The following is a 27,908-nucleotide window of genomic DNA, read 5'->3' on the forward strand; positions in this document are numbered from 1 at the left end:
CAGAAAAACAAGAAAATGATTTTATTGTAACTATCGTTTTTGAAAAGTAAATATTACTTTGTATTTTATTATATATATACATGTTGTCTTTTCAAAATACACATTTTCTTTTGTTCGTCATAAAATTTTGTTTATTCACACGCGAATTATTTAGTACTAATAATACAATAAACATGTGTTTCTCTCTGCTTCAAGAGGAATCTAATTTATAATACTCCGTACTCTGGTTTTTGTTAATACTTGATTCCTTTTTAATTATTTGCGTAATTAAAGTAAAAATGATTGGAATCATGGTTGTGGGGGAGGTGGAGGCGTATATCCATCCTTAACTTTGCATTCTTCTTCCCAATTGTCGGGTAACACTGGTTTTAAAATTTGTATAAATTTGTTGAGAGGACAAACTGTCGTACATCCCGGAACAGTGAGAGGATAGGGTTCATGATCAGTTGTGTTTCTTAAAAACACCTGGAAATATAAAATTAACGTAAATTTTTTAAAAACACTTCTTTTTTAAGTAAAACATATTTCATATATAAATTTCTTTTCACCTCAACATTCCATTCATTATCACTTTCGTGTAATTCGATCATAATCATAATATTATAATGTGGCATTTGATTATTCCACACATGCATTATATCTAATAAAGTTACGATGGTACTGTCGTGTCCAATATACATGAACATTTTTCTTTCATCAGGTTCTAAAGCATTTTCTTTTTTCGCCACCATGTCAGTGATAATCTTTTTAAGAAAACGTCCTCCTTTGAGTCTTTTAAGAAGATCATTATATACGTTAAGTCGAAAGTGATACAGCGTCAAAGGTATCAGTTTGTCTGGATAATAATCTTTAATCCATTCAGGGAGGGATAAATTCATTTGTTTCTAAAATAATACGTTTATAATGATCATAATATGTTTGCTCATTACATTCAGTTTTTAAGACAGATAATACAAACCTCTGCTGTAAGTGTTCCATAGAGTGAATTGACATCATCGGGTGTTGAAATTGTCATACCTGTTAAATTCGTCAATTCTTCGTACAATTGTTTATTATCTTCTTGAATTTTTTGTACTTCTGGTAAAGCTGTAATTGCATGCCTCAGTTTGGCATATCTTGGACAGGTATTCCAAGTTAACATCAACTATTTATATATAAAAATTGAAGTTTGGAAATTAATTTATATTCTAATCGATGCGAAAACAGTTAATGCACACATACCGAGTCTTCTGATAGTGGTTCATAAAACAAAGTAACTGGCTGCCATGGTAGATCAGATTTAAAAGACTGCTTTTCATTCGGTTTCCATAAAGCTGCAGCTTCTAACAATGCGGACATTTTTGTACGATCTACTGCAGTACACTGCAAATGAAATATGTTGGGACTATAAATTGGACCCAAAAAATCATCGTATCGATCTCGTAGAAAAAGTCCTTGGCTATATTGGCTTCTTCTTCCTTCCTATATAATATATTTGTTAAACAATGGTACTGTAAATATTAATATGCCAAAAAAAGGAGTTGAATAAGATATTACGTTTGTTAGTTGTCCCCAACCATAAGGTTCCATAGAATTATTAACGTAAGGATCATTAGGATAAGTATCCATTGGTGCTCTTTCTCCATGTCGCGCGACCTGTGTATTTATGTTAACAGTCATTTATTTGTGATGACAATAGCTAACTATACACTGGCATTTTTCCGCGAAAGTTCTTGAGTTAATGGATAACGATTTAATAATTTTTTTAATCTTTTTAAAGCAAAAGTTTTCCTCATGGAAAAATACCACTATGTGTATGGCTAGCTACTAACTAAAAGCTAAAGATATGTTTTCGTCATAGCAAGAATGTCAGCACATGGCTAGCTAATATTGCAATAAACGACTATGTTATGCAAGATGTTATCATCTATTATTTTTGCTAGTTTTACACTTATAAAGAAAGTGAAACACTTATTTTCAGATACCCTACAAACTCTGTATCACTTTTATTGATTGTTTGATAATATTAATCCAATTACAAATACACCTAATATGTACGCAGATATACATTTTCACATAAAATGAAATTGACATGCTATCAAAGAAGATTTCTTTTTAATTTAATATTTCTTTTTTTTAATATCTACCACTGTTACCAGTCGAAGAGAATTATTTCGAATTTTTCTGTCATCTTTCCTTTCATCTGTAACATCGCTAACTGATGTCGGCGATCCTGGAAATGGGGAAAATATGATACTCCAAATACTTATTTCAAGGACATTCGTGAAAGTAAATATTAGAGTGTTAAAATAAGTCTGTTGCAGAAATTTTACTCGCAGATTACTCTGTGTGTAGTATTTTTGCTATGAATTAAGAAGTTGTGATTTATATTTTAAATTCAAATAGTAGATAATAAGAATTACCCAATGTCAGATAAATAACACTCGATAGAAGTAGGAGTTCAAGAACAATCATTTTGAAAGATCGATCGTTAGGTAGAACTCTGTCTGGGACCGTCCTCCATCTACCGATGAACTCGCACGAGTCACTCACGTGCAGAACGAACACGCACTGGGATCTTATGTGTCAGTAGATAAATCTTGCATCCCCACCATATGAAAAGCAGCATTATACAATATAATGTTACTTATAACAACACTATCATGTGTTATATGCTCAAGTGTCCAACATTTATTCTATTGATGTCAGCTTTACCGCGTGAAATACAAAAGCCATGTCACTTGCACGTGTATGTACCAGTTCTTGCTTTATACATGTGCCACAGTCACGTTACGGAACCTAAAAACATTTAGAATGTGTTAACGAAATACCGACAAAAAGTTGCTTATGCTACAGTCTATTTCTCCATGAATATTGATCGTGTTTCAGTTTTACACAATACAAAATTCATTTGTAGGAAGCACAAAGGAAGCGGTGATTGTGCAGTTATGCAATGGATTCATTGATATGCAACAATCTCTATTTTCAAATCACGTCTCGAAATTTGTCATTGAGTCTTACATGTTCTTGACCGGGAAACAAGCTGTTACAATTCTATCCCTATCCTTGAAAAAAAATTACGTGATATTAGAAAACGTTTAGGGCAGTCTTGCAACAGTTGTAGAATGCGAACAACTATCATTGACTTGCAAAGATAATAAAAAAATTCAAAGCCTTTGAATTCACGTTTATAAATTTCACAGAAAAAGAACATGCCTTGAAACCGGTATCGACTAGTTTTTTATGAAATGCGAATATTACAATACAACACTGAGAAACGGTTAGCATTATTTAGCATAATAGTAAGAAATATTCTAACGTACATTGATAGTAATTATATTTTATCGTGCTTGATAGTCATACTATTATCGAATCTATTAGAAAAGAATGACGATAACACAATTATCGTAATGATATTGCGAAAAGTCAAACAGTTGACAAATGATAATTATATAATTTCTAGTTAGTGTTCGTGACCTTCACCTTCGCTGTTGCGAACTATTTCCGAGTATTAGAACTTTAAAGATGATACAAAACAGAAGCTTTTCGAGCGTTTCATATTCTGAAGAAGAAAGGAAGTTATTCCGCAGGAAATACAGATACATATAAATCGAAAGTGTAATTCTATATAAAAATCATGAAAAAATAAACTTCAAATTAAAATTTAAAATAGCGTAGTATAAAATACAATTTTCATAGAATTGTTCTCATTATTTTAGTAGATTGAAATATATATATTCTATTTAGAATTCAAAAAACCTCTCCTAAACTCACTTCAATAGAATTTTTCTCGAGTCTATCTTTTGTCATTTTTTATTGTCCGGGGCAACGAGAAATCAAGACACTCGTTTGTTTTATCGAGGTACTTTCCAATCGCGTTACCCTCGGTATAAGTTCGTACAAGTATCTACGAGTCTTGATCCCCGTTGACGCGATCCACGGATTCTCGATCGCTAAAAAAGAAGTTCTGCGAAACAAAGTCACGTATGTGAGCTTCTGTAAAGTCGAAGCATCGAAAATCCTTGCTGAAGACGCGGACTTGTTTCAAGGACCTGAACCTGTTGATACGTACACCGTTTCAGCCGTGGATCGCATAAACGAGGGTGGCCAAACGGTGGTGTCGAAACCCCGGAAATCCCGTCGCAAGAAGCCGAAGAACGCCAATTCCAAGGTTCCTCCTTTTCGCTTCCCATTTCTCAGATATTAAATTCGTGAATTAATTGCAATTTATTCTTATTTTCGTTTGCTTTCTTTCTTAGAAATTTTGCTCCAATTTTTGTTTAGTAGTAATAATAAACTAAAATTACAGAGGAACGTTGCTCTTGTTCTTAAGTTTTCATGTTATGATATTAATTGAAGGCAAAAGCTATGGCAGCTCCTTGCGGCGAGTATCGAAAAGAGGTTCAAAAGTCTAATGCACAGACGGGAACACAAGCAACAAGTCAACAGCCATGTTCCGTACCTTCTATTCAGAATCAAAGTACTTCGACAGCGCCGATGCGACCGAGATCTCTTTATACAGCGCACAGTTATCACGCGCAGACAGATGAAACTAATTACCAGGTATTTTTGAAAGTGCTGCTTAAAAAAATGATCCATTTTTAAAATGGACATTAATCTTTCTTTTTTCTTCGTTCTAGCGATACAGTGAATTTTCTAAATATTTCGAGACACCTCCGTCAGAACAATGGGGTGGATTAACTAGTGCAACAGCATTCTCTAACTCGACAGCACTTTGGCGACAGCCACGAAATTCTAAAACTATTGCACCCTATTATGAGGAGACGTGCGTCTATGCGGAAAATTGGAGAGAACATGATACCGATGCTGCTATAATTGCCACACCACATGGAACCATTTCTCTAAGACTTCACAATAGAATTCGAGTCGATATGACCATTGATCGTGCAGTTAGAGTAATCAATTTCAAGGTATCTCCTTTTTCCTGCTTTATAGCGGAATATCCAGTTTTTCATAGTTTTAGGAGAATACTACAAATATCCCTATGTACGAAAAAATACACAAGATCAGCAATAAGAGTTTACAATTTCTTAATAAAAGAAATATATGGCATACTTACATCATTTTTATCTGAATTGCATTTGTCGTCAGCGTAGAATAACATCGTACTATCGTTAAGTGGTTCTGGGGCACTTGCGGCATTACTACATCCTAATGGAAGAATATATCAGTATGGATCACGAGTTGAAATCTTGGCACACGACGCCCATGGCAATAACAAGTTAGTGGTATCTGTAACATTGTTAATGAACCATTAACGAACATTATTGTCCTTTATCAGGTATGCGAAGATGTGGTACAAAGGGGTCAGCTTTACTTCAGAACAGTGCGCTTTGGTTTATCTAGTGGACACAGCGGGGACGCGAACGACCACAGACTCATTTTCTGATATGAGTCAGGTATAATAAAAGCAATTTGTTTCTATTGGGGGTGTGCGGCTACCCGAGATTACAGATTCGGATTGGACCGGAATCCATGGTCCCTAATGAACTAACAATCTTAAAGAATTCCAATCCGAATCAAGGCTGAGGTCCCCATACACTCTCAATTTTTATTGTATGCATTTACCATTATTTAAAAAGTGAATTTCTAGGATTTCTCTTTGAGTGTGTTTTACTCTCGTTCTCGACACGGTCCAGCATGTTTGCAAGAAGCTGCAGCAGCTTTAAGTGGTGCTCAGTATTGGTTGACTAATGAAGGCGTGGAGAATTGGATCATTAATAACGTCAGAGTTTCCCAGACACCTGACGGTCTTGTTAGGTATTTCAATCAATGTTATGCCTATAAAACGTTGCACTTATAGTATGTTAGTAGGTAAAAATATGAATTTTTTTTTTGCAGAATCGCACGAAACAGTAACAAGTATCAGTTGCGCACGTCGCCTAGTAATGGAACAGCTTCGTTGACAACGCCGTTTTTACATTGTACTGCATCTTTGGGTCAAACATCTCATCTTTTCGTCCGTCGTGGTGAAAGACGCATGCATTACGATGGGACTAGTTTTATTGTACGAAACGCAGGTCATAGTGCTGGGTTTGATGACAACAATCAATTAAAAGTTTATTGAAAAATTCTAGTACGTGAATTCGAAACTGTGAGCTTATAAAATGTTTATTCACGACAACATGATTATTGCATCCAGTATATAGATTCATATTTAACGTCGTCAATATACATACTACAGCTACATGGAAATGAAAAGTTATAACTTTGAAACTTGATCTTTGATAAAGTAATGTACATTCAAAACTTATGAAATATTCTGCTCAGCTTTTTAAGTTTAGAAATTTACTTTAATTCCATTTTAAAGATGTTTAGTAATTTAATTCAATTGTCTTCATTTAGAGCCTGTGCAAAACAGCCACAATGAGATAGAATATGATGTATTCTATAATGGGTTTCTTTAAATTTGGAACAATTGATATTTCAACTGACTTGTTCAAGCACTGTCCACATAATATACTTTTTGTACAAGTTATTAACAGTTTGGGATTGTTGTAATTTATTCTTTACTACTACAAAAAAAATAATACACTTACAGATGAAAGATGAATTTTTTGTGCCTTTTTTCCTTTTTAATCAAAATTTTCTTGTAAATCAGAGTCATCATCTGTTTCTAGTATTTCATCTTCTGATTCTTCTAAATCTGTTTCAAGTTCATTCTCTATTAATGGTCGTACCTTTTTCTTGTAATTACTTTTCCTGAAATTTGAAATGTTATATAACAGTAGATTATACAACAAAAATAATTTATATTAAATAATATTAACATACAATGGTTTAAGTTCTCCTTTCGAAGTAGAAGCATCAGACACTTTGTCAGAGCCACAAATACTTCTCATCTGCTCATTTCTTCTTTGTTCTTCAAAATTCTGAATATCATTAATAATTTCTTCAGAAATTTGTGCATCAAATAAATTTAAACTAGTATTTGATTTATGTTTAGATATAACTGATTGCTTTGTTTCTTCATAAGCTTTACTTAATTCACTAATTTTTGACAATAGTTGATGTTTATCAGTCAAGTCTTTTAGCATTGGTAACACAGAATATGGATTGAAACATTGTGCTTCCTTGGCACGGTAATGTTTTTCCAAACCATACTAAAAATAAAAAATCACTTAACATATCATTCATATTATTGTTATTTAAAAATTTTAATTCATTGTACCTCTTTATCGAAAATACAAAAGTGAAATGCATTATCAGCTATTAATTTACATAATATATAATTAGCATCTAAATGTTCTGCCTCTTTTATTTCAGCATGAAGTTCCATAATACTTCGCCAATCATCAAGTTTAACTCTAATTTTAAACTGATCTGTTGGCATCTTATAATATATACCATATAAAAGATATAATCCCCCAATGCGTTCTTTAAAACGTGGTGGAATTAAAAGGAACTGTTTACATATATTTAAAGCTTCCTCACAAAATTCTAACAACTCTATATACGTTGGACGTCCTCTAAAAATATGAACAGCAAAAATTCATGCATTACAATACGTTTATAATGGATTGATTTGTATAAAATAATCTTTTCAAATTTCATTATTCATAGATTGTTTTGTAAAAAACTTACGTAAAAATTAGCGAAAATTTCATTTCTTTCCATATTTCAGAAAAAGTCTGAAATCTTATATCATTTGCTCGTTCGAAACGAACAATCAATTGTTCGCAATCTTCTCTGAAACCGCTCATAATCAACGACTTGCTCCTTGCCATTTTCTAACCTTCAGAAAATACGATTATTATTGTGAACAATTGTATAGTTTTAATGTAATACTTTTCAGAAATATTTATCGTTATTATCTTTAATTTATGGTGCGTAAGTAATTTATTATTTATGCTTAAATCAGCTTAAATACACTAATACACTTTGTTTGATGTAACTCGCACTTCACAAGATATAGCAACGACATCTATGAACATAAATTTATATTCATGTTTATCATTTGAAAAAGGTAAGAAGTTATTTTCCGATCACTTAATTTACATTTTACATGATATGTATTAAGATTTATGCACGTTTATAAAGAATCTAAGAATAATTAAAAATCTTTCATTTATTAATTTGCTTTTGATATAAAGTGAATAGAAATTCTATAAATTTACTAAACACTTTTATGATTAGCGCATATTATAATGGTTATAAGATTGCGTAGAAAAGCACTAGAATTTAAGGTGTAAGACGTTTAGGATCACGGGGGAACATTGAAACTTTTCTGATATTATCTAAACCAAGATACAACATAACAACGCGTTCCATTCCGATTCCACCACCAGCATGAGGAGGGCAGCCATATCTAAACGCATCGATGTACGACTTGATTTTTTCTATGTCTAAAATAGCGAAAAATTTAGATATATTCAAAATATAGAGTATCTGAAAATAAAACTGTAAGAACCGAATTAAATTTGCCTACCAATTCCATGATGCTTCGCACGTTCTGTAAGAAGTTCAGGATCATGGATACGCTGAGCACCAGAAATAATTTCTTCACCACGCATGAACATATCGTAGGAATTCGATGCTTTCTGCAATTAATTTTTTAATAACGAAAACACTGTCGTATTCATAATAACAAAAAATTGTATAAGAAACTGTGCTGATTTACAGGATTGTTCGGATCTGGCATCGTGTAGAAAGGTCTCACTGCCAATGGATATTTGTCCAAAATGTAAAAATCAGTGTCGTACTGAAATTAGAATAACAAAGAAAATATATTACGCAACAGTTTTCATAAACATAAATAATACTTTGTAAAACTTACTTTTGCCTTGACGAGTTTACCCAATAATTTTTCATCTGGTGTGGACAAATCGTCTTCTTCGCCTAAAGTAACTCCGGCTTCGGCTAATAATTCAATTGCATCACTGAATTCTAATTTCAAAGGTGGATCTAAGAATTTGAATGGTGATACATTGTATTGTTGACGTACAGCTTCGATTTCGGCAACGTAACTATAATTAAATATATAGTAAAATTCCCATGGTGGTACATTTTCATTTTTTTATGTTAGAAATTTTTGCTAACTTGTCACGAAGTCCTTTAAACATCTCTGTAAACATTTGTCCGATAGTATCGACTACTTCATGATAATGGTACTTAAATGCCATTTCCAAATCAAGGCCAACGAATTCCGTTAAGTGCCTGTGCGTGTTAGAATCTTCAGCTCTAAAAACTAAGTAATTGTCAGATGTAATACACATAATATACTTTAAAGAAACAAGTCTGGTAATTATGTTCTTAATTCAAACTTACCTGCTCCAACAGTGAAAACCTTATCAAAATCAGCTGCTATAGCCATTTGCTTATAAAGCTGAGGAGATTGAGCTAAATAAGCATTTCCTTTAAAGTATGACACTGTAAATACATTTGCTCCACCTTCACTTGCTGCAGATATGATTTTTGGGGTATGGATCTCAACAAAACCCTATGAATAAGACAAAAATTAAGTGAATTAGTTTAACTATATTTGACTAGTCCAATCATTACTCACTTTACTTGTAAGGATGTCTCTGAATAATTTACAAACAGCTGCTTCAACTCTATATATAGCCTGATTAGCTGGTGTCCTCAAATCTAAGACTCTGTTGTCCAATCTAGTATCTTGATTTACTTTTATATTAAGAGCATTATCGTCAGTTTCTCCCATAGGTCTTGAAGCATCCTCAATCTGTAGAGGCAACTGTGGCTTTGAGGCGCTTACTACAAATATTTTTGTAATGTGAACCTCTACATCTTTTTGTGTACACGATTCTATTTTAGAGGGTACACGTTTTACAATTGCTTCTACATCCACAATAGATTCTTTGGTAATACTGCAAAATTTGTTTAGTAACTGTAAGACAATTATAACACAGATTTTCATATGGTAACTTACTTTGATATAAACTTGATCATCTGTTTACTAGTTTTTTCATTTACTGCAGCTAAACCTTGTACTGTATATGATTGTTGCCTTAAAACAACAAAACATTGTTTTCCTGCAATTAAATGTATTTAATCAATAAATGATCAATACTAAATATACAGTAGCCTGTAGTTACTTTTTCTGTTAGGTAATATACCTTTGGCACGACTAGTATGTAAACGTCCTCTTAACCATACTGTCTGATTTTCCAAATCTGGTATTAAATTTTTAACATCAGTAAATTTCCTTTCAGGATGTTTATCTTTGCTTTGTATCATCCCTGTATCTCCATAGTTTCCAATGGATACATCCTCTTCTTGATTTGCCTCCTGTTGTGCTTGCTATACATGTGATTCCAAACATGTTATCATAAAATGAAATTCTCCATTCAATTATTTATAACATATAAAATAATTTAGCTTACAATTTGAGCTTTACGCTCAGCTTTTTTTGCAGCTTTTTCTGCCTCTTTTTGCTGCTTCTTAAGAGCCTTTTTAGAGATTTCATCTCTTTAAAAAAAATATATTTTTAAAATATTGTTTAGTTAGATGAAATTTCCAAAAAATATTCTTACCCTCCTACAGTTGATTCTACAGGTTTATCTTCTACCATCTATAAAAATGATGCAACACGGTATTAACATTACAATAAAACACAATTTTGTTGTAACAAAAAATCCATATGGTAGTATAACATATAATATGTAAAAATGAAATTTATAAATTACATTATATTATAAGTAATTGTTTTACGTAAAATAATACGATACAGTTAAAAATGAAGGTTAACTTCAGATCATGATCTAGAAATCTTAACATTTTGATACGTACCTTTATTTCGCTTAAATTTAAAACTTATTCGTAAATATCACTATGTTACTCCTCCTTATCATATGTTGGCACAGGTTATTTAATATAGTTTCGACACTAATTTAAAATTTGCCGGAACTTCAATGTGCAACTCTAAAGTACAATATCCTGAAATTGTCTGTTTTATCTTTTTCAGAAATCTTTAGCTAGAGTAGATAAAGATACAGATACTATGATAAGTACATGACAAATAATTTCATCTCACAGCTCCATTTTCAATTCTCAAGGAAAAAAATATATACGTACATAAATTTAAAACTTCTGATGATTTTTAATTTTTTAGAATGAGTTAAAAAAAATATACATATATTTTATAGTGTTTTGTATAAGAATAAGATATAAACATTTGTGTTACTAATTTATAGACATTTTAACAAGGATAAAGCAAAGGTTTATAAACCTAAGTATATTTATTCCCATTGGTAGTATGTAATAAGGCATTCTTCAGAATCAGCTTCAGTATAGCTCTGAAATTTTATGTGGTATAATATAAGAGAAGCTTCCCATATTACGTAACAATGACAGGATTTGGATAAGGAATATGTTAGAAAAGACGAGCTCGCATCGCAAGATCTCTTCAAACCTCAAAATATTGAGCAGTTCAAGAAACTATCAGTTTTGCCCCATCATCAGCTGAATCCAATAAAATAGACATTTGTTCTTCCGGAGACATCGGCACATTCGTGATTAACGGCTTTTCATTGGATTTCACAGATGACTGACGGTCAGATTTTAAAGTTTTCATTGTGGTTTGCGTAGTGTCACTCCAGCTTTTCCAGCCTATCCCTTTATGACCTGAAAACATAGGAGCTCGAGATTTGCGAGCGAGCATCATCGCAAGATAGGGTATAAAGAGAGGAACAAGTGTAGGGGCAATGATATTTTACATCTAGAAACGACTAATGAATCTTATTCACAGTTTTTTTTCCAGTATACATATATAACATTGGAAACTATTTTGCATAATGTAACGTTGATTATAGTGGAAAGTAATAAGTATAAGAAAATTTCATATTGTCTTTATTTCTTACTTTTCAGTTTATCTGATGAATCATCAAATGCTGGATCTTGAATATTCAACATCAGACTGCTACCGTTAAGGTATACGCGATTTTGGGAAGTTGCAATCTAAAACAAAAATAATGAGTGTATTATACGAATTGACATTGTATAATAGAAAGAATTTTTTGTAATTACCGTGCGGGAAATATTTTGTGCCGCCCGTAATTTACGCAATTTTAGATAACCAGGATTTTGACCAACAGCTAAACCAAGGTGCACAGAAGTTAAGGATGTATCTTTTAGACATGAAATACCAGAAATTTGGGACTTTCATGGCCCTGTTTTACACAGTTTTCACTGTTAACTCTTTTGGATGTAAGTCATATTCCTTTAAAAGAAATATTCCAACATTTCACAAATATTGTAGTTAGTTTCATCACAAGGTCAAATGATGTGTGCTTTGTGGTGATTTACCATTTAGGTGTTAAAACTATTTCTAAAACGAACAGTTAAAAAGATTTTTGACTGGAAAATGAAATGTTAGAATATTTCCAAATAAACATGGCTTATACTGCAAAATATTAACAGTGAGAACTGTATGAAGTCTTATGTGTATCAATAGAGAATAATTACTATTTTACATATAATTTGTAAAGGATATCATTTTTGCTGCTTCTGCTTCACCCTCTGCTTGGACAATTTTTTGTTGTCTTTCTTGTTTTGCTCTTTCTACAACAAAAGCTGCTCTCTGTGCTTCTTGTTGTGCTACCTGTTTGGCTTCTACAGCAGCAGTATATTCTCTACCAAAACTCAATTCAGTTATGGACACATCATCCAAAACAATGTTAAAATCGCGAGCACGTTCAGTTAACTCTTTTCTTACTAAGTTTGATACTTGCTGTCTCTGTGTGATCAACTGAGATGCATTGAATTTTGCAACAACTGATTTTAATACTTCATTACAAATACTTGGTAAAACCTAAAGTACAATTAAATTGTTTTTATTAAAACTCCATTAAACAATTTTCATATTTTAAGATTTTTACCAACCTTTTCGTCATAATCAAGACCTAAGTGACGGTACATTGTAGGTAAAGTTGCTGCATCAGGTCGTGAAAGTACACGGAGAGAAATATTGACCATTTGTAAATCTTTGGATCCTGTAGGAGAGGATATTTTTCTAGGTCTGCTCCTAATATCGTAAATAATTGGATATTGGAACCATGGAATGCGAAAGTGAAGTCCCTCACTCAGAATTGTTTTTTGAATGCCTCCCACACGAGAGAATAATATTGCTCTATGACCAGCTTCCACTGCAAGAAAACGTTTTTACAATGAAAAAGGTTTTGAATGTAAGTTTTATTTTAAATACTGTTTCAAATATTACGTTACACAAGTAAATTTCTTCATGATTCGTTCAATATATTGCATAAAAAAATAGTATTACAAAGGATGTAAGATAAAACTGTCTCGATGAAATATATAAGAACCAAAATTAACCTGTGTACATGGCTTTCGCAACACCATAGGCCGTCACGCCGGCTACTGCAAGTAACTTAATACCAAGAGGTACTCCATTTGGATTAGAAAATTGATAAAAATTAATATTAACTTTATGTTGTGCCATTATTGATGACTTTTATATACAGACACGGCGAATTAAGAACTAATAAAATGTACCCTAACGTGCTCAAGATCAAAGCCACAATGCCGACAAACTTCTATTAAAAATGGAAAGCACGATTACGATGCAGCTCATAGCCTGAAACTCCCGAAAACAACACCAGAGGGAGCGTATGTTATATATATATATATATATATTTAAGTCCCCTTTCCAAGATATATTTTTTATTTTATTCAATTTTAAAAACTTATTCCTATTTTTTTTTCCTCCATATAAATATATTTTTAAAGGCATACAAATTGATTTAGTAGTAAAAAACAGTAAGTATGTAACATTAAAATGTATTTTTATCAGAAGAGTTCAATCTCACCTGCATTTAATTACGATATCAACTCTTCATTCTGAAAAAGTATCTGACTGTAGCACATCTACAAAAACAGTTTATTCACAGTTGAAAATACAGAATATTCACAAAAAACATGGCGCTGTGTTATACGAGGTAGCGAGTTGTCAATTAATTTCTTATAATGTTTTATTTTATTTAATATTACATGTAGTATAAATTTTTAGGCTGTTGTGTCGACGAAGCATCGATCTTCGTAATTTTAGGAGTTTATACACTTGCAGGTAACACATTACATAATCAACATAATCTTCCTTTCATTTAATTTTCGTCATTAAAAATCGTCATTTGTGCTTCGAAACGCAGAGAAGTTAATTCATTTTTTACTATTTGTTGACAGTTATTATTTTGACTTTTACAATATTTTATGACATTTATTTTAATGACAATGCCTAATGAAACAAATTTTTTAGCCCACTTAATGTTGCTGTTTCAAAACCACTGTCTATGGGAAGCACAGTTTGTGAATCCCATGATGAAAAGAATATGCGCCTCAAAAGACCTATGTCACCCCACTTATCTATTTATCAAGTTCAGTTAACATCTACTCTTTCAGTAACACATCGCGCAACAGGGATGATATTATCAGCTTATGCAATGACACTTGGTTTAGGTAAAATTAATTTAATTATCTATTGCATGAAAACTAATGAAATCAATACTAAAAATATAATTTATCTTATGTTTTAGGAACATTAGTTATTCCTGGGGGTATACCTTGTCTTGCAGAAATGATTCAAAATTTATGTTTATCTTCTCCTACGCTTTATGTGGCAAAATTTCTGCTAGTTCTTCCACTTACATACCACACATTCAATGGAATACGTCACTTGGTATATTCTTTATTATATATTTGTGTCCCTAATGCATTCATAATGGTTGTTCCTATAATTTAAATATGTAAATCAACTAAAGCATTGATTGTCATAATTTACAGACTTGGGATTTTGGAAAGTTCCTCTCAATTAAAGAGGTGTACGTTTCTGGGTATATAACAATGGGCCTGGCTATAGCGACTGCTCTTTATCTTGCTGCATTGTAAGTTTAATTGCATTGGTATATTGAAATATGATTTTCAATGAAAATTAAAGGTGTTATCAGATCAGTAAGTCAAATACACTGTGTAAAATGTCTTGTACTTTGCAAACTATGTTAAATCTAGAATAAAACAATTTGTTACACGTTATCAATTAGTTTACAATTGATAAATGTAAAACAATTTAGAAATGTGTGTAATAATTTATTTAAAAAAGTTTATTTATGTTTTTAGGAATTTTTAGTGTACTTAAATATATGAATAAACATATCAAATAAAACCCTCAAGGGAGGAATCAATAAATTTTTTGTAAATAGCCATAAATCGAGCAACAAATGCTTCTAAGTGAAAAATCGGTTTTGACCCCCTCTGCATCTTATGTTCATACTCGGCTGCAACCGTGGCAATTTCAATTTTTAATTGGAGATCACAATTTTTAATACATTCTTGTAGAAGTCCTTTGAATATTAAATCACAAGGTATAGCATGCGTCAATAACTCGTACAGTCTATTTCGTATTTCAAGGAGTTTTTTTGGACTTTGCTCGCTAACCATCATATTAGCTGTATTACGAATGTACACTTGCCAATCTGGTTCCGTAACTTTTTGATCGGGAGTGAATGGATATCTAAGAATAAAATATTATTAGATATATGTTTCAATTTGTATGGATTGTTGCGCACAGACAAATTTACTTACTGTTCAACTTTACAAGCTTCGAGCATCAGTATCGCGCGTCGGAGATTTCGGCTGCTGGTTTCGGCAATTCTGACAGCTAGCTCATCCGGTAAAGTCAAACCTTCACGTTTGCAAACTGAATGTAAAATACTTTTTATCTCCGAAATTGATGGTGCTGGTACTCTAATTCCTAAGCATCGAGATCTAATAGCAGGTAAAACCCGCGATGTCGAATTTGCACAAAGTATAAGCCTACATGTAGAAACATATTTTTCCATTGTTCGTCTAAGTGCATGTTGTGCATCTTTGGTAAGCTGATCCACATTAGTCAATAATACCACTAGAGTAAATTAATAATAAAAGAATGAATTAAACAGTAATAAATTACTTTAATTGCAATTTTAATATTTACCCTTGAATTCTCTCTGTCCACTTGAATCTATTTGATGAGTCTGAGCAGTTGTTTTCACTAAGTCCATCACAACAACTCTATCGTATATACCTACATCACTAGGATTTACTTCTATATGGTAGTTACTACTTATTGTTGTTATTTCTAATTTCTTTTTGGATGGTGTCTAACAGATACAAAAAATCAGGTTTAGACATAATAAAAGAATTGAAAATGAAAAGTAACTTTAAAAATAATAATTAAATTTCTAAGATAGATAAGTAATGCAATAACATTACAGAACATACTTCAAAATTCATAGTTTCCATCCTTAATCTTTCAACTCCACTTCCATATAGTTCTTTTATAATACACATTATACGAGTTTTCTTTCCTGCACCTGGTGGCCCATACACCAATAAATGTGGAAAATCTCCTTTCTGAACCTGTAAATACATACTAAGTCAATCAAACAGATATTGAGGTCTTTTTTCTAATTAAAAACATGATACTTTTACAATTAGTATCTGCCACTTATAACCTCTCTTTCAATGCGTATAAATATCGGTAAATGTTTTTACCATATTTTTCAAATATTCTGCCTGTTCTTTGTGGTAATCTAATTTTCCAAGGGACGTCGGACGATATTTGTCTACCCAGAGGCTCATCCTTGCTTATTTGTTAATGTTTTCAGTAAAATTCTATCTATTTTGCAACTTCTGAAAGGGATTAAAATTAATTGTTAACTTATAATATCATAATTATATTTTGATATTTACATCGCATAGATACATAATGTTTTATTTGATTGTTTAACTATTTACATATTTACATGTATTCGATTAATAATAAAAATACTCACTGCTTCTTTTCTTTGAGACATAGGTAAATCTGAGTAAATCTAACGAGTTTAAAAGCGCGCGAATGCTTCTTACAATCTTATTGGTCCTCCACATGAAATCAGTAACGGACGTTTAAATCTTGAGTTTGAGAGTATTCGAAGTTATTCAATTACTACGAATAAAAGTTTTTGATAGGTTTTAAGGCTATTAATGAGTGTCGAAGGTTTAAATATCAAAGAACGGTTAGTAAATTTATATACAAATATATTTATATTATTCATCCTACATTTGTTTATTACATAATTGCATTTTTTCTTTAATACTGTTACAAGATATCCTGATAAGTTAACAGAGGCTAAGCAAAGCACAGAAAAGAAAATAATTATAGTTAATAATTGATACTTTCACTTTCGAAATTTTTAAAATACAATTTGTTTAAAAATTTCAGATTCTCAAGAACTTCTTACCTCAATCGAGATAGAGTAATTGGAACTTACGTCACAGTTTCAAATTAATTCGAACTTTCAGTCGGTTTTAAGCTCGTCATTACAGGTATTTGCTACGTTCAATATACATTATTATTAATTAAAAGAATGGGATCGATAGTTTTACTATAGATCTTAAATTTTATTTTGTAAATTTCATTATACAATAAGTGCTTGCTTTTTCATAAAAAGTTAACACACTTTGGCAAATACAATAAATTTTTCGTAAGAAACGGACCGATATTATCCACAACGAAATAAAATAATCAAAAGTATATTAGTTTTGTATAAAAAATGAAATTATACGCAAAATAAACTGAATTAGTCTACTTTAAAAATTATAACTAATAGTAATGGCAGTGGGTGTGTATTGTTCTGACTATGCATGCTAATAATGAATGTACAGAACAATGAAAGTTTCTCTAATATTTTATTCGCTAGAATAAAGAAAGAGTTCTCTCTAATTAACAAATGTAATTAGATTTCATACGAACAATCGATATTCCTTCAATAAGGTACTTTGAACTTGAACTTAAGACTGAAATTTAAGAAGATATCTTCTTAAACATTAAAAATGCGTGTAATGTAAACTAGAGTGTGTTCAATAATGTGTTTCAGACTTCGTTATCACATACTTTCAACGATATGTACAAGATACGTATAGTAAACGAACTACATTTGTATTTCAACTATATAGTGCACCAGTATGTAAATGTTCTCTTAATTCACAGAATCATTTTGATTATAGAAAATATATAAATCTTATCTTTCCTAATTGTTCCATGAAGTTCACAACAATTTATAGTTCCCATAGATTACACGATGGAAATGCATCGCATGTTTTAAAATACTAATACTTTGGATAAATGTATTGTCCAATCCTGTCTTTTCCGTATATGCACGAATTACATTTAAAATTACTATTTTTAACACTTATTTCTAAGCTTATTGAAAATTATATGGCCAGTACATAAAATAAACAATTATAAATTGCTTGTATAAATGATACTAAAGAAAAATATTTTCTTTAGTCACGTTTTTCCTATTAAATCTCACGGAACTTTTTGTGTTCCTACATAAAATGTTTCACTGTGCTGTGTCGATATAACATTATGTTTGATATATTGTGATATATCAAATTAATATAAGTTTATACCCAAACACCATGCGGATTTTTACTCGTGGGTACTGCAGTTTCTAATTGCCTTGGAGAGCCAATCATTTTGCGTGTACTGCCGGGTTTGTGAGCACCTGAGTTATATACAAGTCAAATATTGTTACAATGTTGAATTTTGCATTTTCTAATTAAAATATAATTCAAATACCTTCTAACAATGACTTGACTTGTTCGTCTTGGCAAGCAACAGCTAGACTCTGTAAATTAGCTTCCTTCATGTCAGCAACCAAACGTTCGACTTGTAATTTTTTCTCGACAATGGCCGATTCTAAACTTACTACTTCAAGTTTTAGTGATTCCGCACATTGTGAAGCCAGCTCAGCAGAACGTTTGGCTTGTTCCACTTCATTTTGAAGATGCTCAACTTCGCTAATGATTTTGCGCTCCATTATTTGTCTTTCATCGGTTTCACGACTTATATTATGTTGTTCTATAGCAAGCTCTTCCATAACTAATCTGCAATAAAAAAAATAAAAAATTGGTACCATATTGTGTTAGCAAAGAATTTAATGGTAGTAGTGTCTTTTTACCTAATTTTATTCTTGCATTGAAGTAATTCAGTTTCACAGTTTGCAAGTTTTGATCTCAGTAAAGTAATTTCTGATTTCAACGTTTTTTCTTGTTGCCTAACTATTTCACTTTCTTCCTCTACATGAGCCAATTCTTTTAGCTAAAGAAATATGGAAATACGTGTTAATAGGGATGTACTAGCTTTTTTAATTATGTTTAAAATACGTACCTGTTCTTCGATAAGGCGGCCTGTAGATTCCATACGGCTTACTTCTTGAGAAATGAAATCCATTTGATGCATTTGCTCCCTATTTTTAGTTTCCCAATATAATATTTCAGCATCAAACTAAAAACAATTATTTTAATTTTTATTTCATAAATTTCGTAGAAGATATTATATTTTTTCGTACTTTAGTAAGATCAGCTTGTTGTGCATTAATTGTGTCACGTTGCTTGTTGACTAGTTTAATAAGTTCAACATATCGTTGAGTATAAGCAACAGTGACCATATTTGGAGTTTGAACAGGTAACTGATTTACAGATTGAGCTTGTCCCTTTGTATCCTGAAATTCCTAAATACATGAAATAGATTAAGAATTTATATGAAATTAATTATACATATTATTAAAAATGATTTTCTATAGAACCTGAATGAGATTCCTTTTTGGTTTAATAGAATTACTAGAAGATGGTTGATCCTCTTTATTATGAACATGGGGACTTCCAATATTTGTACTAGACTGAAATTGTGATCTTCCAGGGCTATTTAAATTAGGTGGAGGAGGGTCCCTATATGGAGGTAAAGTTCTCAAAGGTGGGGAAGCTGGGCCTGGAGGATCCCTATAGGGGGGAACTTCACGCACTTTTTTCTGTGATATATGTATTTTAGTTTCACTGCTGCTAGCACGAGTGGGAGATTGAGCTGGTTTTTGTATATTTTTTCTTATGTTCAATTCCTTATTCTTTAAATGAGGTGTAGGTTGAACTATGGCAACATTTTCCATTTGAATCTATAATAGTACAAAGTATGGTAAAATATTCCATGAGTAATTCTTGAAAATATGTAGGAAAATCTGAAAATTACTTACTTCTGCATTACTTTCCATAATATTTCCATGCAACCCTCCAAATGTTAATGATTTCCTAGTGTCACGATTTCTATCAAGACATCCTTGAACATCATCAAATTCAGAATTTGAGGCTGCTGTGATACCCCTGGTATCATCTTGCCCACTATTGGTTGTAGTAATATGTTCTGAGGCAGAGTTTATAATACCATTTGATCTTGGACCATGAGTTAATCGAGATCCTAATGAATTTAGAGTTTTACTATTTTCTGGTGTAGAACGTCTTAGTATCAGTTGCACTTCTGCTGAATATTCTCCCCATTTCATTAAAATCTTATTAAACAAATTATATAATTATATACTTATTGTTTACATAGATTTTACAAATTTTTTGACTTGATCATTAATTATTCATACTGATACCTTTAAGGGATTTTCATAAGGAGCTAGAAGACGTTCATTAGTTCTCCATCTTTCCACTAAAGTAAATCTACCTGTTTGTCCAGTAGCATGAGCAAGAGCATATACTACATCCTAAATGTTAATTTTATATAATTATACACCTGCTTTTTAACAAAATTATATAGAATGTTTGGCTATAAATAATGGTAAATTAAAAGATGATTCTAAATATCAAAATAAAACCAAAATCAAGAATATCAAAATTACACTTTGTCAGCTGCAACAGAATTTTGTAACTCTTTACCCAGGCTTTATCAGTTTTTAAACACTTTTAATTAACAAGTGAAGGTTCGACTACAGTTTCGTTATTCTTGATTTTCGTTTTATTCTGATATCTAGAATCAACCCTTAAATATTCTTTCATCTATATATATATAATTATATACTATGATATAATATATATATATATATATATATATATACTATGATATAACTATGATATAATTTGAAAACACGTAAACAAATAATGCCCACCTGACACGTAGTAGTCTCTGTAACACCACATACAATACGCTGTATACCCTCTACCCATACTTTTAGCTCCATAACGTTACCAATTTATAATTGCAAGATTAGACGTTTGCATTGCAAAATCTTGATACTGAAACATTATAGAGCACTTGTTGGACTTAAATTGAAATTGTAATGTCCGAGAGGATGGTTCGAAATTTGGAGATCACAGTTGTTCTTTACTACGCCAGTTTACCTAACGACTGTTCATAAGTTTTATTAGACAGCAGTCTCTTTAAAATGTTTACAATAACATCACAGTAAAATCCGTTGCTTTTAACCTGTAACGTGTAATCAAAATGACAGGTTCACGTCCATGATAGTGCAGAAGACGGGCAAACGTTACACCTTAACTTTCCGTGATAGTAGCGTTACGTTAACTTGCTAAAGCTATGTTTCTGTAATCAGTAACCAACTGTTATTCATTATCGTCTAATAAATGCGTTTTTATCATATATTCTAACAGTTACATTTTATATGTTTAAGGGTTAGCTATTTATTTAATTTACAATAATAGTGAAATATTAATATAAAAGGATTCAGTCATTGAGAGCATGTCACATTTTAATTTTGCTTTCCTACACAAGAGGGAGCTGCGAACGTTAACACAGAACTGCATTAATCCTTTCGTATTACGATCTATTTAATACAAGAATTTGGTTTATTTTACGTTTATTAAATGTATATGTGTAATAAAAAATACATTATGCATACTAGTAGCACGTGGTACTTATCGTGAGTTTGTTTTTACTAATATTCCTGTGTAAATTAAAAGAAGAAGAATAATAAAGGTGTGAACAAAATGCCAAAAGTACGTGCAGAAAAACAATTTCGTATGCATAAAGAAGTTGCAAAACAGGGTACAAAATATTTTATAGTACTTTTGTATGTTGTTACTGAAGGAAATAAATATTATATATAACTTGACATATTAATTTATGTATGTTAGGTATTTTGTTTAATACGGATATTGGACAGCATATTTTGAAAAATCCACTTGTAATTCAAAGTATGGTGGAAAAGGCTGCAGTTAGGGCAACGGATGTTGTATTAGAAATTGGTCCTGGTACTGGTAATATGACAGTTAAATTATTGGATAAAGCAAAAAAAGTAATCGCATGTGAAGTAGATACGAGGATGGTTGCTGAATTACAGAAACGTGTACAAGGTACACCATATCAGGCAAAACTGCAAATTATGATAGGAGATGTTCTAAAGACAGATTTACCATTTTTTGACTTGTGTGTTGCTAATATACCGTATCAAATATCGTCCCCTCTGGTTTTCAAGTTACTTCTACACAGGCCATTATTTAGGTAATTTAATATCAAACCTTGGTAAACTAATTTAAAAACATTAATGGTAAAAGTACAGTGAGAATTTTTAACATATAGGAAACACAAGAGAGAATGGACTTGATTAGGACATTGTTTTCTACAGATGCGCCATTTTAATGTTTCAAAGAGAATTTGCTGAACGTTTAGTGGCAAAACCAGGGGATAAATTGTATTGCCGCTTGAGTATAAACACTCAGTTATTAGCAAGAGTAGACTTGCTCATGAAAGTAGGAAAAAATAATTTTAGACCACCACCAAAAGTGGAATCAAATGTAGTCAGAATAGAGCCCCGTAATCCACCACCACCAATTAATTATCAGGAATGGGATGGTTTAACTCGAATTGCATTTATCAGAAAAAATAAGACACTTTCTGCAGCTTTTAAGCAGACTACAGTGCTAGCAACATTAGAAAAAAATTACAAACTTCATTGTAGTTTAAATGATAAGGTAAGTAATTTTATAATTTTAAAAAACAAATATTTGTATGCTTAACAAACGTTTTTATATAATATTTAGATAATACCAGAAGAATTTGACATTAAAGAGATGGTAAACAATATTTTACAAAAAGCAGATGCTGAAAATAAACGTGCTAGAACTATGGATATAGATGACTTTATCAGGTATGACAAATGTATTTAAATTCAAATAGGCAATAGGTATTACTTTTATATAATATGGTTCATTGTTAATATTACAACAAAATTTTTATTTTAGTCTTCTACATGCGTTTAATGCAGAGGGAGTGCATTTTATGTAATTCAAATGGATTGTGTAAAAAGAAATATACATTGTATATTAAAGAAATGTACAAAAAAAATAAATTTTCTAAATAACATAATTATATTCCTATTTAAATTTGAAGTCAATGTTAGAAATATGTAATAATATTTTAGAAAGAAGGGAAAATCAGTATTACATTTCTAATGAATTAGTTACTTTGTGATTTACATATAACATGTATAATTGTAAGATACATATATATTTACAAACATTCTTTGGGAATCAAAGTTGTAATGAAATAAATCCAAGTTTTTTGCAGATTGATGAAGATAATGAACTTATTGATTTCAACGTGTAGAATAAGCTTTGCCTTCTTTCACATGTTCAAATTTTTAACATTGAATCTGGGTATTTTTTTATCCAAGTAATATACACCGAAGAATGAATTATAAATAGGAAAATCTATTAATTACTGTCGGAACTTTTATACAGAGTATGTATATATATATATACACACATATACATATACATGAACATATACATATATGTATACATATATACATATTTTTATTGTTTCATAATAGAAGTGGAAGCCATTTTCATTCAGAAAGCAAAGAAATGAAATAATACAAATGTGTATTTTGTATAATACAAAGTATTTCTCTGTCCAAAATCCATGGATTGTGGAAAATTGGCAGAAGTTCACCATGCTTCATCGTTGTTTATAGTTTATGCACGTATAATTGTTTAAAAAAAAAGTGATAAATTTTCAGTTTAATTGTATCGTCAGTAACACATTTAAGGTTCGAGTTAATCAACGATTAAATGAGATCGTTGTTCTGTTGTTGATTTTGATTTGGTGTTACCCTGAGATATCCTCTGGCTCCTTTATTTTTCTCGGAGCTGAACATTTTTCTTTACTTTTTATTTAAACCATTTTTAAAGTCGGAATGTTGTTAATGTTACACGTACATTTTAACTTTTAAACAGCATGTCGACGAGTTAACCGTGAGCGACTCGATGAACTATACGTTCTACTGCTAGATCGTTTCCTCTTTTTACTTTTATGCCTGTCTTTATGTTTTGACTTTTTCTTATGTGTGTACGATTTACTCGAATAATTACTACACTGACTATGCGATCGATAATGATCATCATCAGAATCTGACGAACTACTTGGAATCATTGCTTTCATTTTCGATTTCGATTCCCGCTCTTTCCTCGACATATTTCTATTTATTAAACTGTTATCATCATCACTTTCTTCTCGTTGAGATTCACGTCGTTTAGCACTGATACTTTTCTCTATTTGCGACGCGTACGAAGAGACGCTACTACTTCTAGACATGGATTGTCGATCATCGTTGTATCTCGACCCCTTTCGATGAGTATCTTTCGCATCTGATGCTTGTCTCGTTTTGCCTCTGGTCCTTGTTACTCTTTCACTTCTACTTGTTTCAAAATCACTCGAGCTAGTGATGTACTTTCTTTTAGATTTTCGTATCACGCTACTACTATCACTACTGAACGATTCGTCGTCAGTGTAACGATTTTCTTTTTTAGTTAAATCTTTGCGAACATGCACAGTACCCTTTCCAGAATACTGTGCGGTTCTCGATTTCTTTTCATTCGTTTGTTTAGAATCGGATTCAGGAGAACTGGAGTCACTACTGCTACTTAATTTCTTCTTTATTGTGCGCTGAATATTTCTTCTGGTTCCTTTCTTCCTAGTATCACTTTCCCCCGAACTAGATACGTTCCTGCTCGCCCGATTACGAGTCCGCATTTCGACTGAGCGATCACGTCTCTTAGCGTTCGGACGATTTTTATATTTTAGTAATGTATTTAATTTTAGTTTTTTACTACGGCTCTGGTACTTTCTGCTCCTTCTACAGGTATAATCACTATCCGAATCGGATTCACTTTCTGTAGATGAAGAAGACGAACTTCTTTTCTTAATTGCGTGTGATGTACTGGGTTGGGTATTATCTCCGTAAAAAGTAGACGTGGAAGATCTAATATGAACATTAAATTGCAATTAGTACAAACGAAAATTGAAATTCTTAAAGCGAAGAAATAATACTACTTACTGTGCAGTATTATCATTTGACACATGAGAAACGTTAATTTCTTCAGGATCCGACGATACTAATTCTATAATTTCAGGTGTTCTCTCGTGACGAGGTTTCACGTAACCAATTACTTCACATTCATTGTCTGACACAGAGGAATCAGACAAAATAGTCAACACATCTGGTACATTATATGACATATCCAATTGAAATGTTTGTCTCACTGTACTTGGACCTAATAAAAAAAATGCATATAATGAATAGTACTATAGAAACCTAATTTGAAGGTAAGGGAACATGTACGAATAAAGAGAACTTACCAGGTACACCAATTGTGTGTGGTCCTACACTAGGCATCACTGTGTTCATTCTAAGATCGATCGCTTCATCAAGAACTCGAACGTCTGAATCGTCAGAACTGCTACTGTTACTACTAGATGTAGGTGATACAACATTTGGTGCATATTCTCCAGACAGTCCTATAAGAAATATTAATTTCATGTAAAAGAAAACATATAATGTTGTTCACAACAATTGGAATAAAATTATATACCTTGGGGTAAATAGGTCACAGATTGATCATACCCAACTAAGTCAAAGCTAGTTTGTGCATAAATGAGTAACTCATGTATAAAGTGATCTGTGAACGATCCCAAATGGGGACGCACTAGATCTCGGAATTCAGAACTTCTAATATCATACAGGGTAAGAGCGTCCAATATCATTCCTAATACATACGCAACGTGTGAAGCGTTGTTATTAAGTAACACTTGTAATTCTCTGTTCAACCATGGTATAAGTCGATCTAATTCCCTTGGTTCCCTCCTATGAATAAAACAAATGTTACGTTATTAATTATTATTGACAATATTGCGTGTGAATTAGTCGAATGAAAACCAACCGATAAAAATCAGCGCTACATTCACGAAAACGGCCGAATACATCAGGCAAAGCGGTAGCCCAAATTCCATGCCTATAAATGGTACGACGATAATCAACTGGATTTGCACGTCTATGTAAACGCTCTCCTAATGGAACTCGTGGCGCTATGCTTGGCAACTGTTCTCTTCTTGCAACTTGTTCTGGATTGAGTACTACTTCGTGTGGACGTCGATGATGACCAATCATAGTCGTTCTGAAATAATTAAAATTATTATAAATATTTAATCATTGTTCAGTAAAAATTTTAAATTTAAGCCTTATATAATACCTATAATGAAACCGAGGCCCAACTGTATCCACAGGATGCGCAAGTTCAAAACTAAGGTCCAAAGTAGCCAATTCTCTAGGCACATGATACTGATCGTAGTCTTCTTCCGACCTGACATTGTGTATGATTGATTTGAATGTTTGCTTACACAAGGGACATTCTGTTTTTATTTTGGACCATTGAAGCAAACAAGTAAAACAGAACTGATGAAGGCAGCTGTCTGTAAACGATGTGTTCACTAGCTTGCCTAAACAAATACTACAGTTTGGAGGTGGTGATACTGCTCCATCGCTCCGATCACTGCTATCTGGATTCTGCACAGGTGCTTCTGACTTGATAGGCTCTTCTGCACCTGTGGCAGAATCTTTTACTTCTAATGGACCTTCCATTTTAAGCTAATACATTTGACCATCCATTAAAAGGAACTTTCCTAAAACATATATATGACTTGAAGTTTGCAAGCAAAGAATAAAACCTTAATGAAATATATGATTAATGAATGATATGAAAATTATTCTGAGTGTGGTCAAAAAATCAACAACAATTCAATAAAGTCTGATTTGTGGATGAGAGTTTGATGTGAAAGAAACTATGTTGACTATAAATCTAATTACATAATATTATTTTTCCATCAATAATATTCAGTTTGTTTGTTTTGTCTGTTTTCTATACATATGATATTTTTTGTTAGAAAAAAGTTATATTAATTTACCTTTACTTAAAATAAAGACAGTCAAATTTTTTAAACATATAATAATTTAAAGAATACAAGAAAAATTGAAGGAGAATTTACATACAGATTTTATTAGTTTGAATCATAATTTAAACTTATATGCTTCTTAATTTTTGGTAGTGTTAAAAGATATACTTTACGCATATGCTGTAATATGAACCTGTTTATGCTTTCTATAAATTAACTGAAATAATTTCATTATATGAAACTTGTAAATAATTGAAGAAATATATTAAGGCCATGTTTATTCTAATATCATTCCAGAATATTTCTTAATATACATAAATTATAACATGAAATTAAAACGTTTTGCAAGCTAGGTTTTACAAGAAATTGTCTTCATTCTTGACCACACTCATGCAAAAAAAGGCATTTACGTGATGTTAATACAACAGTGCATAATGCAGACATAGGACGAAATATACACGATGCTATTTACGTCTTATTGTTAGCTAAAGTCGATCTGTCATATTCGTGAGGTAACATTAACGGGAACAACGCAAATCTTCAATCCCTTAAATGTTCAACGATTGACGATACGATTGAGACTATGCTCCGAATCTTATTTTTTCGTAAAGCAAGATAGAGAAGGATAGAATATGTCGTAATGCTGTTTGATAATCGGTATGTTTCCATTTTATCCAACTTGTTATCGATTATCGATGCCATTATTTTTTCTCCGTAAATCATGCAAACTCGATTGGTGTGATATCCTACCTTTAAAGAGCCGAAAAAAAAGCGTCGAATATTATCTTTCAGACGGGAAATAATTAGTTTTCCGACGAAGCTGTTATTTTTTCAGACAGAATACTCGTATAGAAGCCCATGATCACAAAGCGGAAACTGGTGTAGCATA

At 31.7% G+C, this 27,908-nt stretch overlaps 9 protein-coding genes across 17 annotated transcripts; 3 read left to right on the forward strand and 6 right to left on the reverse strand.

Annotated features, from left to right (window-relative positions):
* Window positions 1-33: 33 nt before the first annotated feature.
* LOC143183899 (prostatic acid phosphatase) lies at window positions 34-5,716 on the reverse strand. 3 transcript variants are annotated; one of them, XM_076385684.1, is made up of 10 exons: window positions 5,569-5,716; window positions 5,060-5,232; window positions 4,442-4,982; window positions 2,403-2,778; window positions 2,136-2,212; window positions 1,537-1,635; window positions 1,222-1,461; window positions 959-1,144; window positions 549-884; window positions 34-465 (listed from the first exon to the last, which is right to left on the reverse strand). In XM_076385684.1, exons 4-10 carry the CDS (start codon window positions 2,452-2,454, stop codon window positions 289-291), a joined length of 1,167 nt encoding a protein of 388 aa, XP_076241799.1. In that variant the 5' UTR covers window positions 2,455-2,778; window positions 4,442-4,982; window positions 5,060-5,232; window positions 5,569-5,716; the 3' UTR covers window positions 34-288. The 3 variants fall into 3 exon arrangements, with proteins under 3 accessions (XP_076241799.1, XP_076241797.1, XP_076241798.1); XM_076385682.1 differs by having other exon boundaries at window positions 2,127-2,212; window positions 5,569-5,715; XM_076385683.1 differs by lacking the exon at window positions 4,442-4,982 and having other exon boundaries at window positions 2,127-2,212; window positions 5,569-5,715.
* Window positions 2,643-6,278, forward strand: Fest (wurstfest). The gene is made up of 8 exons (XM_076384913.1): window positions 2,643-2,728; window positions 3,727-4,150; window positions 4,339-4,542; window positions 4,620-4,910; window positions 5,097-5,221; window positions 5,282-5,399; window positions 5,594-5,760; window positions 5,842-6,278. The coding sequence occupies exons 1-8, from the start codon at window positions 2,643-2,645 to the stop codon at window positions 6,065-6,067; spliced, it is 1,641 nt and encodes a 546-aa protein (XP_076241028.1). The 3' UTR covers window positions 6,068-6,278.
* Window positions 6,279-7,997: 1,719 nt separating this feature from the next.
* Asprs (aspartyl-tRNA synthetase) lies at window positions 7,998-10,917 on the reverse strand. Its single transcript, XM_076385680.1, has 12 exons — window positions 10,750-10,917; window positions 10,494-10,531; window positions 10,344-10,428; window positions 10,077-10,260; window positions 9,890-9,992; window positions 9,506-9,827; window positions 9,268-9,439; window positions 9,040-9,187; window positions 8,777-8,966; window positions 8,621-8,701; window positions 8,429-8,540; window positions 7,998-8,345 (listed from the first exon to the last, which is right to left on the reverse strand). Exons 2-12 carry the CDS (start codon window positions 10,529-10,531, stop codon window positions 8,182-8,184), a joined length of 1,599 nt encoding a protein of 532 aa, XP_076241795.1. The 5' UTR covers window positions 10,750-10,917; the 3' UTR covers window positions 7,998-8,181.
* A 133-nt stretch (window positions 10,918-11,050) lies between these two features.
* Phb2 (prohibitin 2) lies at window positions 11,051-13,548 on the reverse strand. Of its 2 annotated transcripts, none has more exons than XM_076384078.1 (6): window positions 13,291-13,545; window positions 12,841-13,103; window positions 12,452-12,769; window positions 11,986-12,063; window positions 11,820-11,916; window positions 11,051-11,255 (listed from the first exon to the last, which is right to left on the reverse strand). In XM_076384078.1, the coding sequence occupies exons 1-6, from the start codon at window positions 13,415-13,417 to the stop codon at window positions 11,245-11,247; spliced, it is 894 nt and encodes a 297-aa protein (XP_076240193.1). In that variant the 5' UTR covers window positions 13,418-13,545; the 3' UTR covers window positions 11,051-11,244. The 2 variants fall into 2 exon arrangements, with proteins under 2 accessions (XP_076240193.1, XP_076240192.1); XM_076384077.1 differs by lacking the exon at window positions 11,051-11,255 and adding an exon at window positions 11,264-11,583 and having other exon boundaries at window positions 13,291-13,548.
* A 260-nt stretch (window positions 13,549-13,808) lies between these two features.
* On the forward strand, window positions 13,809-15,003 carry LOC143183904 (succinate dehydrogenase cytochrome b560 subunit, mitochondrial). The gene is made up of 5 exons (XM_076385699.1): window positions 13,809-13,913; window positions 13,985-14,041; window positions 14,231-14,430; window positions 14,508-14,650; window positions 14,755-15,003. The coding sequence occupies exons 1-5, from the start codon at window positions 13,894-13,896 to the stop codon at window positions 14,857-14,859; spliced, it is 525 nt and encodes a 174-aa protein (XP_076241814.1). The 5' UTR covers window positions 13,809-13,893; the 3' UTR covers window positions 14,860-15,003.
* Window positions 15,004-15,120: 117 nt separating this feature from the next.
* Rfc38 (replication factor C subunit RfC38) lies at window positions 15,121-16,635 on the reverse strand. Its single transcript, XM_076385685.1, has 5 exons — window positions 16,504-16,635; window positions 16,231-16,368; window positions 15,944-16,109; window positions 15,553-15,871; window positions 15,121-15,481 (listed from the first exon to the last, which is right to left on the reverse strand). The coding sequence occupies exons 1-5, from the start codon at window positions 16,588-16,590 to the stop codon at window positions 15,124-15,126; spliced, it is 1,068 nt and encodes a 355-aa protein (XP_076241800.1). The 5' UTR covers window positions 16,591-16,635; the 3' UTR covers window positions 15,121-15,123.
* Window positions 16,636-17,075: 440 nt separating this feature from the next.
* Rassf8 (ras association domain-containing protein 8) lies at window positions 17,076-21,356 on the reverse strand. 5 transcript variants are annotated; one of them, XM_076384300.1, is made up of 10 exons: window positions 21,257-21,356; window positions 20,940-21,178; window positions 20,427-20,537; window positions 20,025-20,336; window positions 19,584-19,946; window positions 19,347-19,508; window positions 19,166-19,282; window positions 18,957-19,096; window positions 18,575-18,882; window positions 17,076-18,500 (listed from the first exon to the last, which is right to left on the reverse strand). In XM_076384300.1, the coding sequence occupies exons 2-10, from the start codon at window positions 21,009-21,011 to the stop codon at window positions 18,400-18,402; spliced, it is 1,686 nt and encodes a 561-aa protein (XP_076240415.1). In that variant the 5' UTR covers window positions 21,012-21,178; window positions 21,257-21,356; the 3' UTR covers window positions 17,076-18,399. The 5 variants fall into 5 exon arrangements, with proteins under 5 accessions (XP_076240415.1, XP_076240416.1, XP_076240417.1 ...); XM_076384301.1 differs by having other exon boundaries at window positions 20,940-21,066; window positions 21,172-21,270; XM_076384302.1 differs by having other exon boundaries at window positions 19,347-19,499; window positions 20,940-21,267.
* Window positions 21,357-21,589: 233 nt separating this feature from the next.
* On the forward strand, window positions 21,590-23,353 carry LOC143184018 (dimethyladenosine transferase). 2 transcript variants are annotated; one of them, XM_076385941.1, is made up of 5 exons: window positions 21,590-21,786; window positions 21,925-22,291; window positions 22,416-22,761; window positions 22,831-22,937; window positions 23,032-23,353. In XM_076385941.1, the coding sequence occupies exons 2-5, from the start codon at window positions 21,987-21,989 to the stop codon at window positions 23,072-23,074; spliced, it is 801 nt and encodes a 266-aa protein (XP_076242056.1). In that variant the 5' UTR covers window positions 21,590-21,786; window positions 21,925-21,986; the 3' UTR covers window positions 23,075-23,353. The 2 variants fall into 2 exon arrangements, with proteins under 2 accessions (XP_076242056.1, XP_076242055.1); XM_076385940.1 differs by having other exon boundaries at window positions 21,590-21,835; window positions 23,032-23,352.
* Window positions 23,354-23,479: 126 nt separating this feature from the next.
* LOC143184013 (uncharacterized) lies at window positions 23,480-27,907 on the reverse strand. Its single transcript, XM_076385932.1, has 7 exons — window positions 27,770-27,907; window positions 26,320-26,749; window positions 26,011-26,244; window positions 25,663-25,934; window positions 25,430-25,588; window positions 25,128-25,344; window positions 23,480-25,052 (listed from the first exon to the last, which is right to left on the reverse strand). Exons 2-7 carry the CDS (start codon window positions 26,706-26,708, stop codon window positions 24,020-24,022), a joined length of 2,304 nt encoding a protein of 767 aa, XP_076242047.1. The 5' UTR covers window positions 26,709-26,749; window positions 27,770-27,907; the 3' UTR covers window positions 23,480-24,019.
* Between the last annotated feature and the right edge of the window lies 1 nt (window position 27,908).

The sequence above is a fragment of the Calliopsis andreniformis genome, chromosome 9, assembly GCF_051401765.1.
Source record: "Calliopsis andreniformis isolate RMS-2024a chromosome 9, iyCalAndr_principal, whole genome shotgun sequence".
NCBI classification, from domain to species: Eukaryota; Metazoa; Arthropoda; class Insecta; order Hymenoptera; family Andrenidae; genus Calliopsis; species Calliopsis andreniformis.

Excerpts from the sequence above, each read along its gene's own strand:
- Phb2 (XM_076384077.1), bottom strand. The coding sequence starts at position 13,417 with ATGGCACAACATAAAGTTAATATTAATTTTTATCAATTTTCTAATCCA. Across the intron at positions 13,104-13,290 it reads TGCGAAAGCCATGTACACAG|TGGAAGCTGGTCATAGAGCA; the intron begins GTTAATTTTGGT and ends GTTTTCTTGCAG. Across the intron at positions 12,770-12,840 it reads GTCTTGATTATGACGAAAAG|GTTTTACCAAGTATTTGTAA; the intron begins GTTGGTAAAAAT and ends ATTGTACTTTAG.
- LOC143184013 (XM_076385932.1), bottom strand. The coding sequence starts at position 26,708 with ATGGAAGGTCCATTAGAAGTAAAAGATTCTGCCACAGGTGCAGAAGAG. Across the intron at positions 25,935-26,010 it reads TGTAGCGCTGATTTTTATCG|GAGGGAACCAAGGGAATTAG; the intron begins GTTGGTTTTCAT and ends TTTTATTCATAG. Across the intron at positions 25,589-25,662 it reads TGTGACCTATTTACCCCAAG|GACTGTCTGGAGAATATGCA; the intron begins GTATATAATTTT and ends TATTTCTTATAG.
- Rfc38 (XM_076385685.1), bottom strand. The coding sequence starts at position 16,590 with ATGAGCCTCTGGGTAGACAAATATCGTCCGACGTCCCTTGGAAAATTA. Across the intron at positions 16,369-16,503 it reads CAGAATATTTGAAAAATATG|GTTCAGAAAGGAGATTTTCC; the intron begins GTAAAAACATTT and ends ATGTATTTACAG. Across the intron at positions 16,110-16,230 it reads TGGAAACTATGAATTTTGAA|ACACCATCCAAAAAGAAATT; the intron begins GTATGTTCTGTA and ends TGTATCTGTTAG.
- Fest (XM_076384913.1), top strand. The coding sequence starts at position 2,643 with ATGTGTTATATGCTCAAGTGTCCAACATTTATTCTATTGATGTCAGCT. Across the intron at positions 4,151-4,338 it reads CGAAGAACGCCAATTCCAAG|GCAAAAGCTATGGCAGCTCC; the intron begins GTTCCTCCTTTT and ends TATTAATTGAAG. Across the intron at positions 5,222-5,281 it reads GACGCCCATGGCAATAACAA|GTATGCGAAGATGTGGTACA; the intron begins GTTAGTGGTATC and ends GTCCTTTATCAG.
- LOC143184018 (XM_076385940.1), top strand. The coding sequence starts at position 21,778 with ATGCCAAAAGTACGTGCAGAAAAACAATTTCGTATGCATAAAGAAGTT. Across the intron at positions 21,836-21,924 it reads TAAAGAAGTTGCAAAACAGG|GTATTTTGTTTAATACGGAT; the intron begins GTACAAAATATT and ends TATGTATGTTAG. Across the intron at positions 22,292-22,415 it reads CTACACAGGCCATTATTTAG|ATGCGCCATTTTAATGTTTC; the intron begins GTAATTTAATAT and ends TGTTTTCTACAG.
- LOC143183899 (XM_076385683.1), bottom strand. The coding sequence starts at position 2,454 with ATGATTGTTCTTGAACTCCTACTTCTATCGAGTGTTATTTATCTGACA. Across the intron at positions 1,145-1,221 it reads AACCACTATCAGAAGACTCG|TTGATGTTAACTTGGAATAC; the intron begins GTATGTGTGCAT and ends ATATATAAATAG. Across the intron at positions 466-548 it reads ATAATGAATGGAATGTTGAG|GTGTTTTTAAGAAACACAAC; the intron begins GTGAAAAGAAAT and ends TTATATTTCCAG.
- LOC143183904 (XM_076385699.1), top strand. The coding sequence starts at position 13,894 with ATGGCGCTGTGTTATACGAG. Across the intron at positions 14,042-14,230 it reads AGGAGTTTATACACTTGCAG|CCCACTTAATGTTGCTGTTT; the intron begins GTAACACATTAC and ends CAAATTTTTTAG. Across the intron at positions 14,651-14,754 it reads TCAATGGAATACGTCACTTG|ACTTGGGATTTTGGAAAGTT; the intron begins GTATATTCTTTA and ends CATAATTTACAG.
- Asprs (XM_076385680.1), bottom strand. The coding sequence starts at position 10,531 with ATGGTAGAAGATAAACCTGTAGAATCAACTGTAGGAGG. Across the intron at positions 10,429-10,493 it reads GTAGAATCAACTGTAGGAGG|AGATGAAATCTCTAAAAAGG; the intron begins GTAAGAATATTT and ends TTTTTTTTAAAG. Across the intron at positions 9,993-10,076 it reads ACATACTAGTCGTGCCAAAG|GAAAACAATGTTTTGTTGTT; the intron begins GTATATTACCTA and ends ATTTAATTGCAG.
- Rassf8 (XM_076384300.1), bottom strand. The coding sequence starts at position 21,011 with ATGGAGCTAAAAGTATGGGTAGAGGGTATACAGCGTATTGTATGTGGT. Across the intron at positions 19,283-19,346 it reads AACAAGCTGATCTTACTAAA|TTTGATGCTGAAATATTATA; the intron begins GTACGAAAAAAT and ends AATTGTTTTTAG. Across the intron at positions 18,501-18,574 it reads AGTCAAGTCATTGTTAGAAG|GTGCTCACAAACCCGGCAGT; the intron begins GTATTTGAATTA and ends TATATAACTCAG.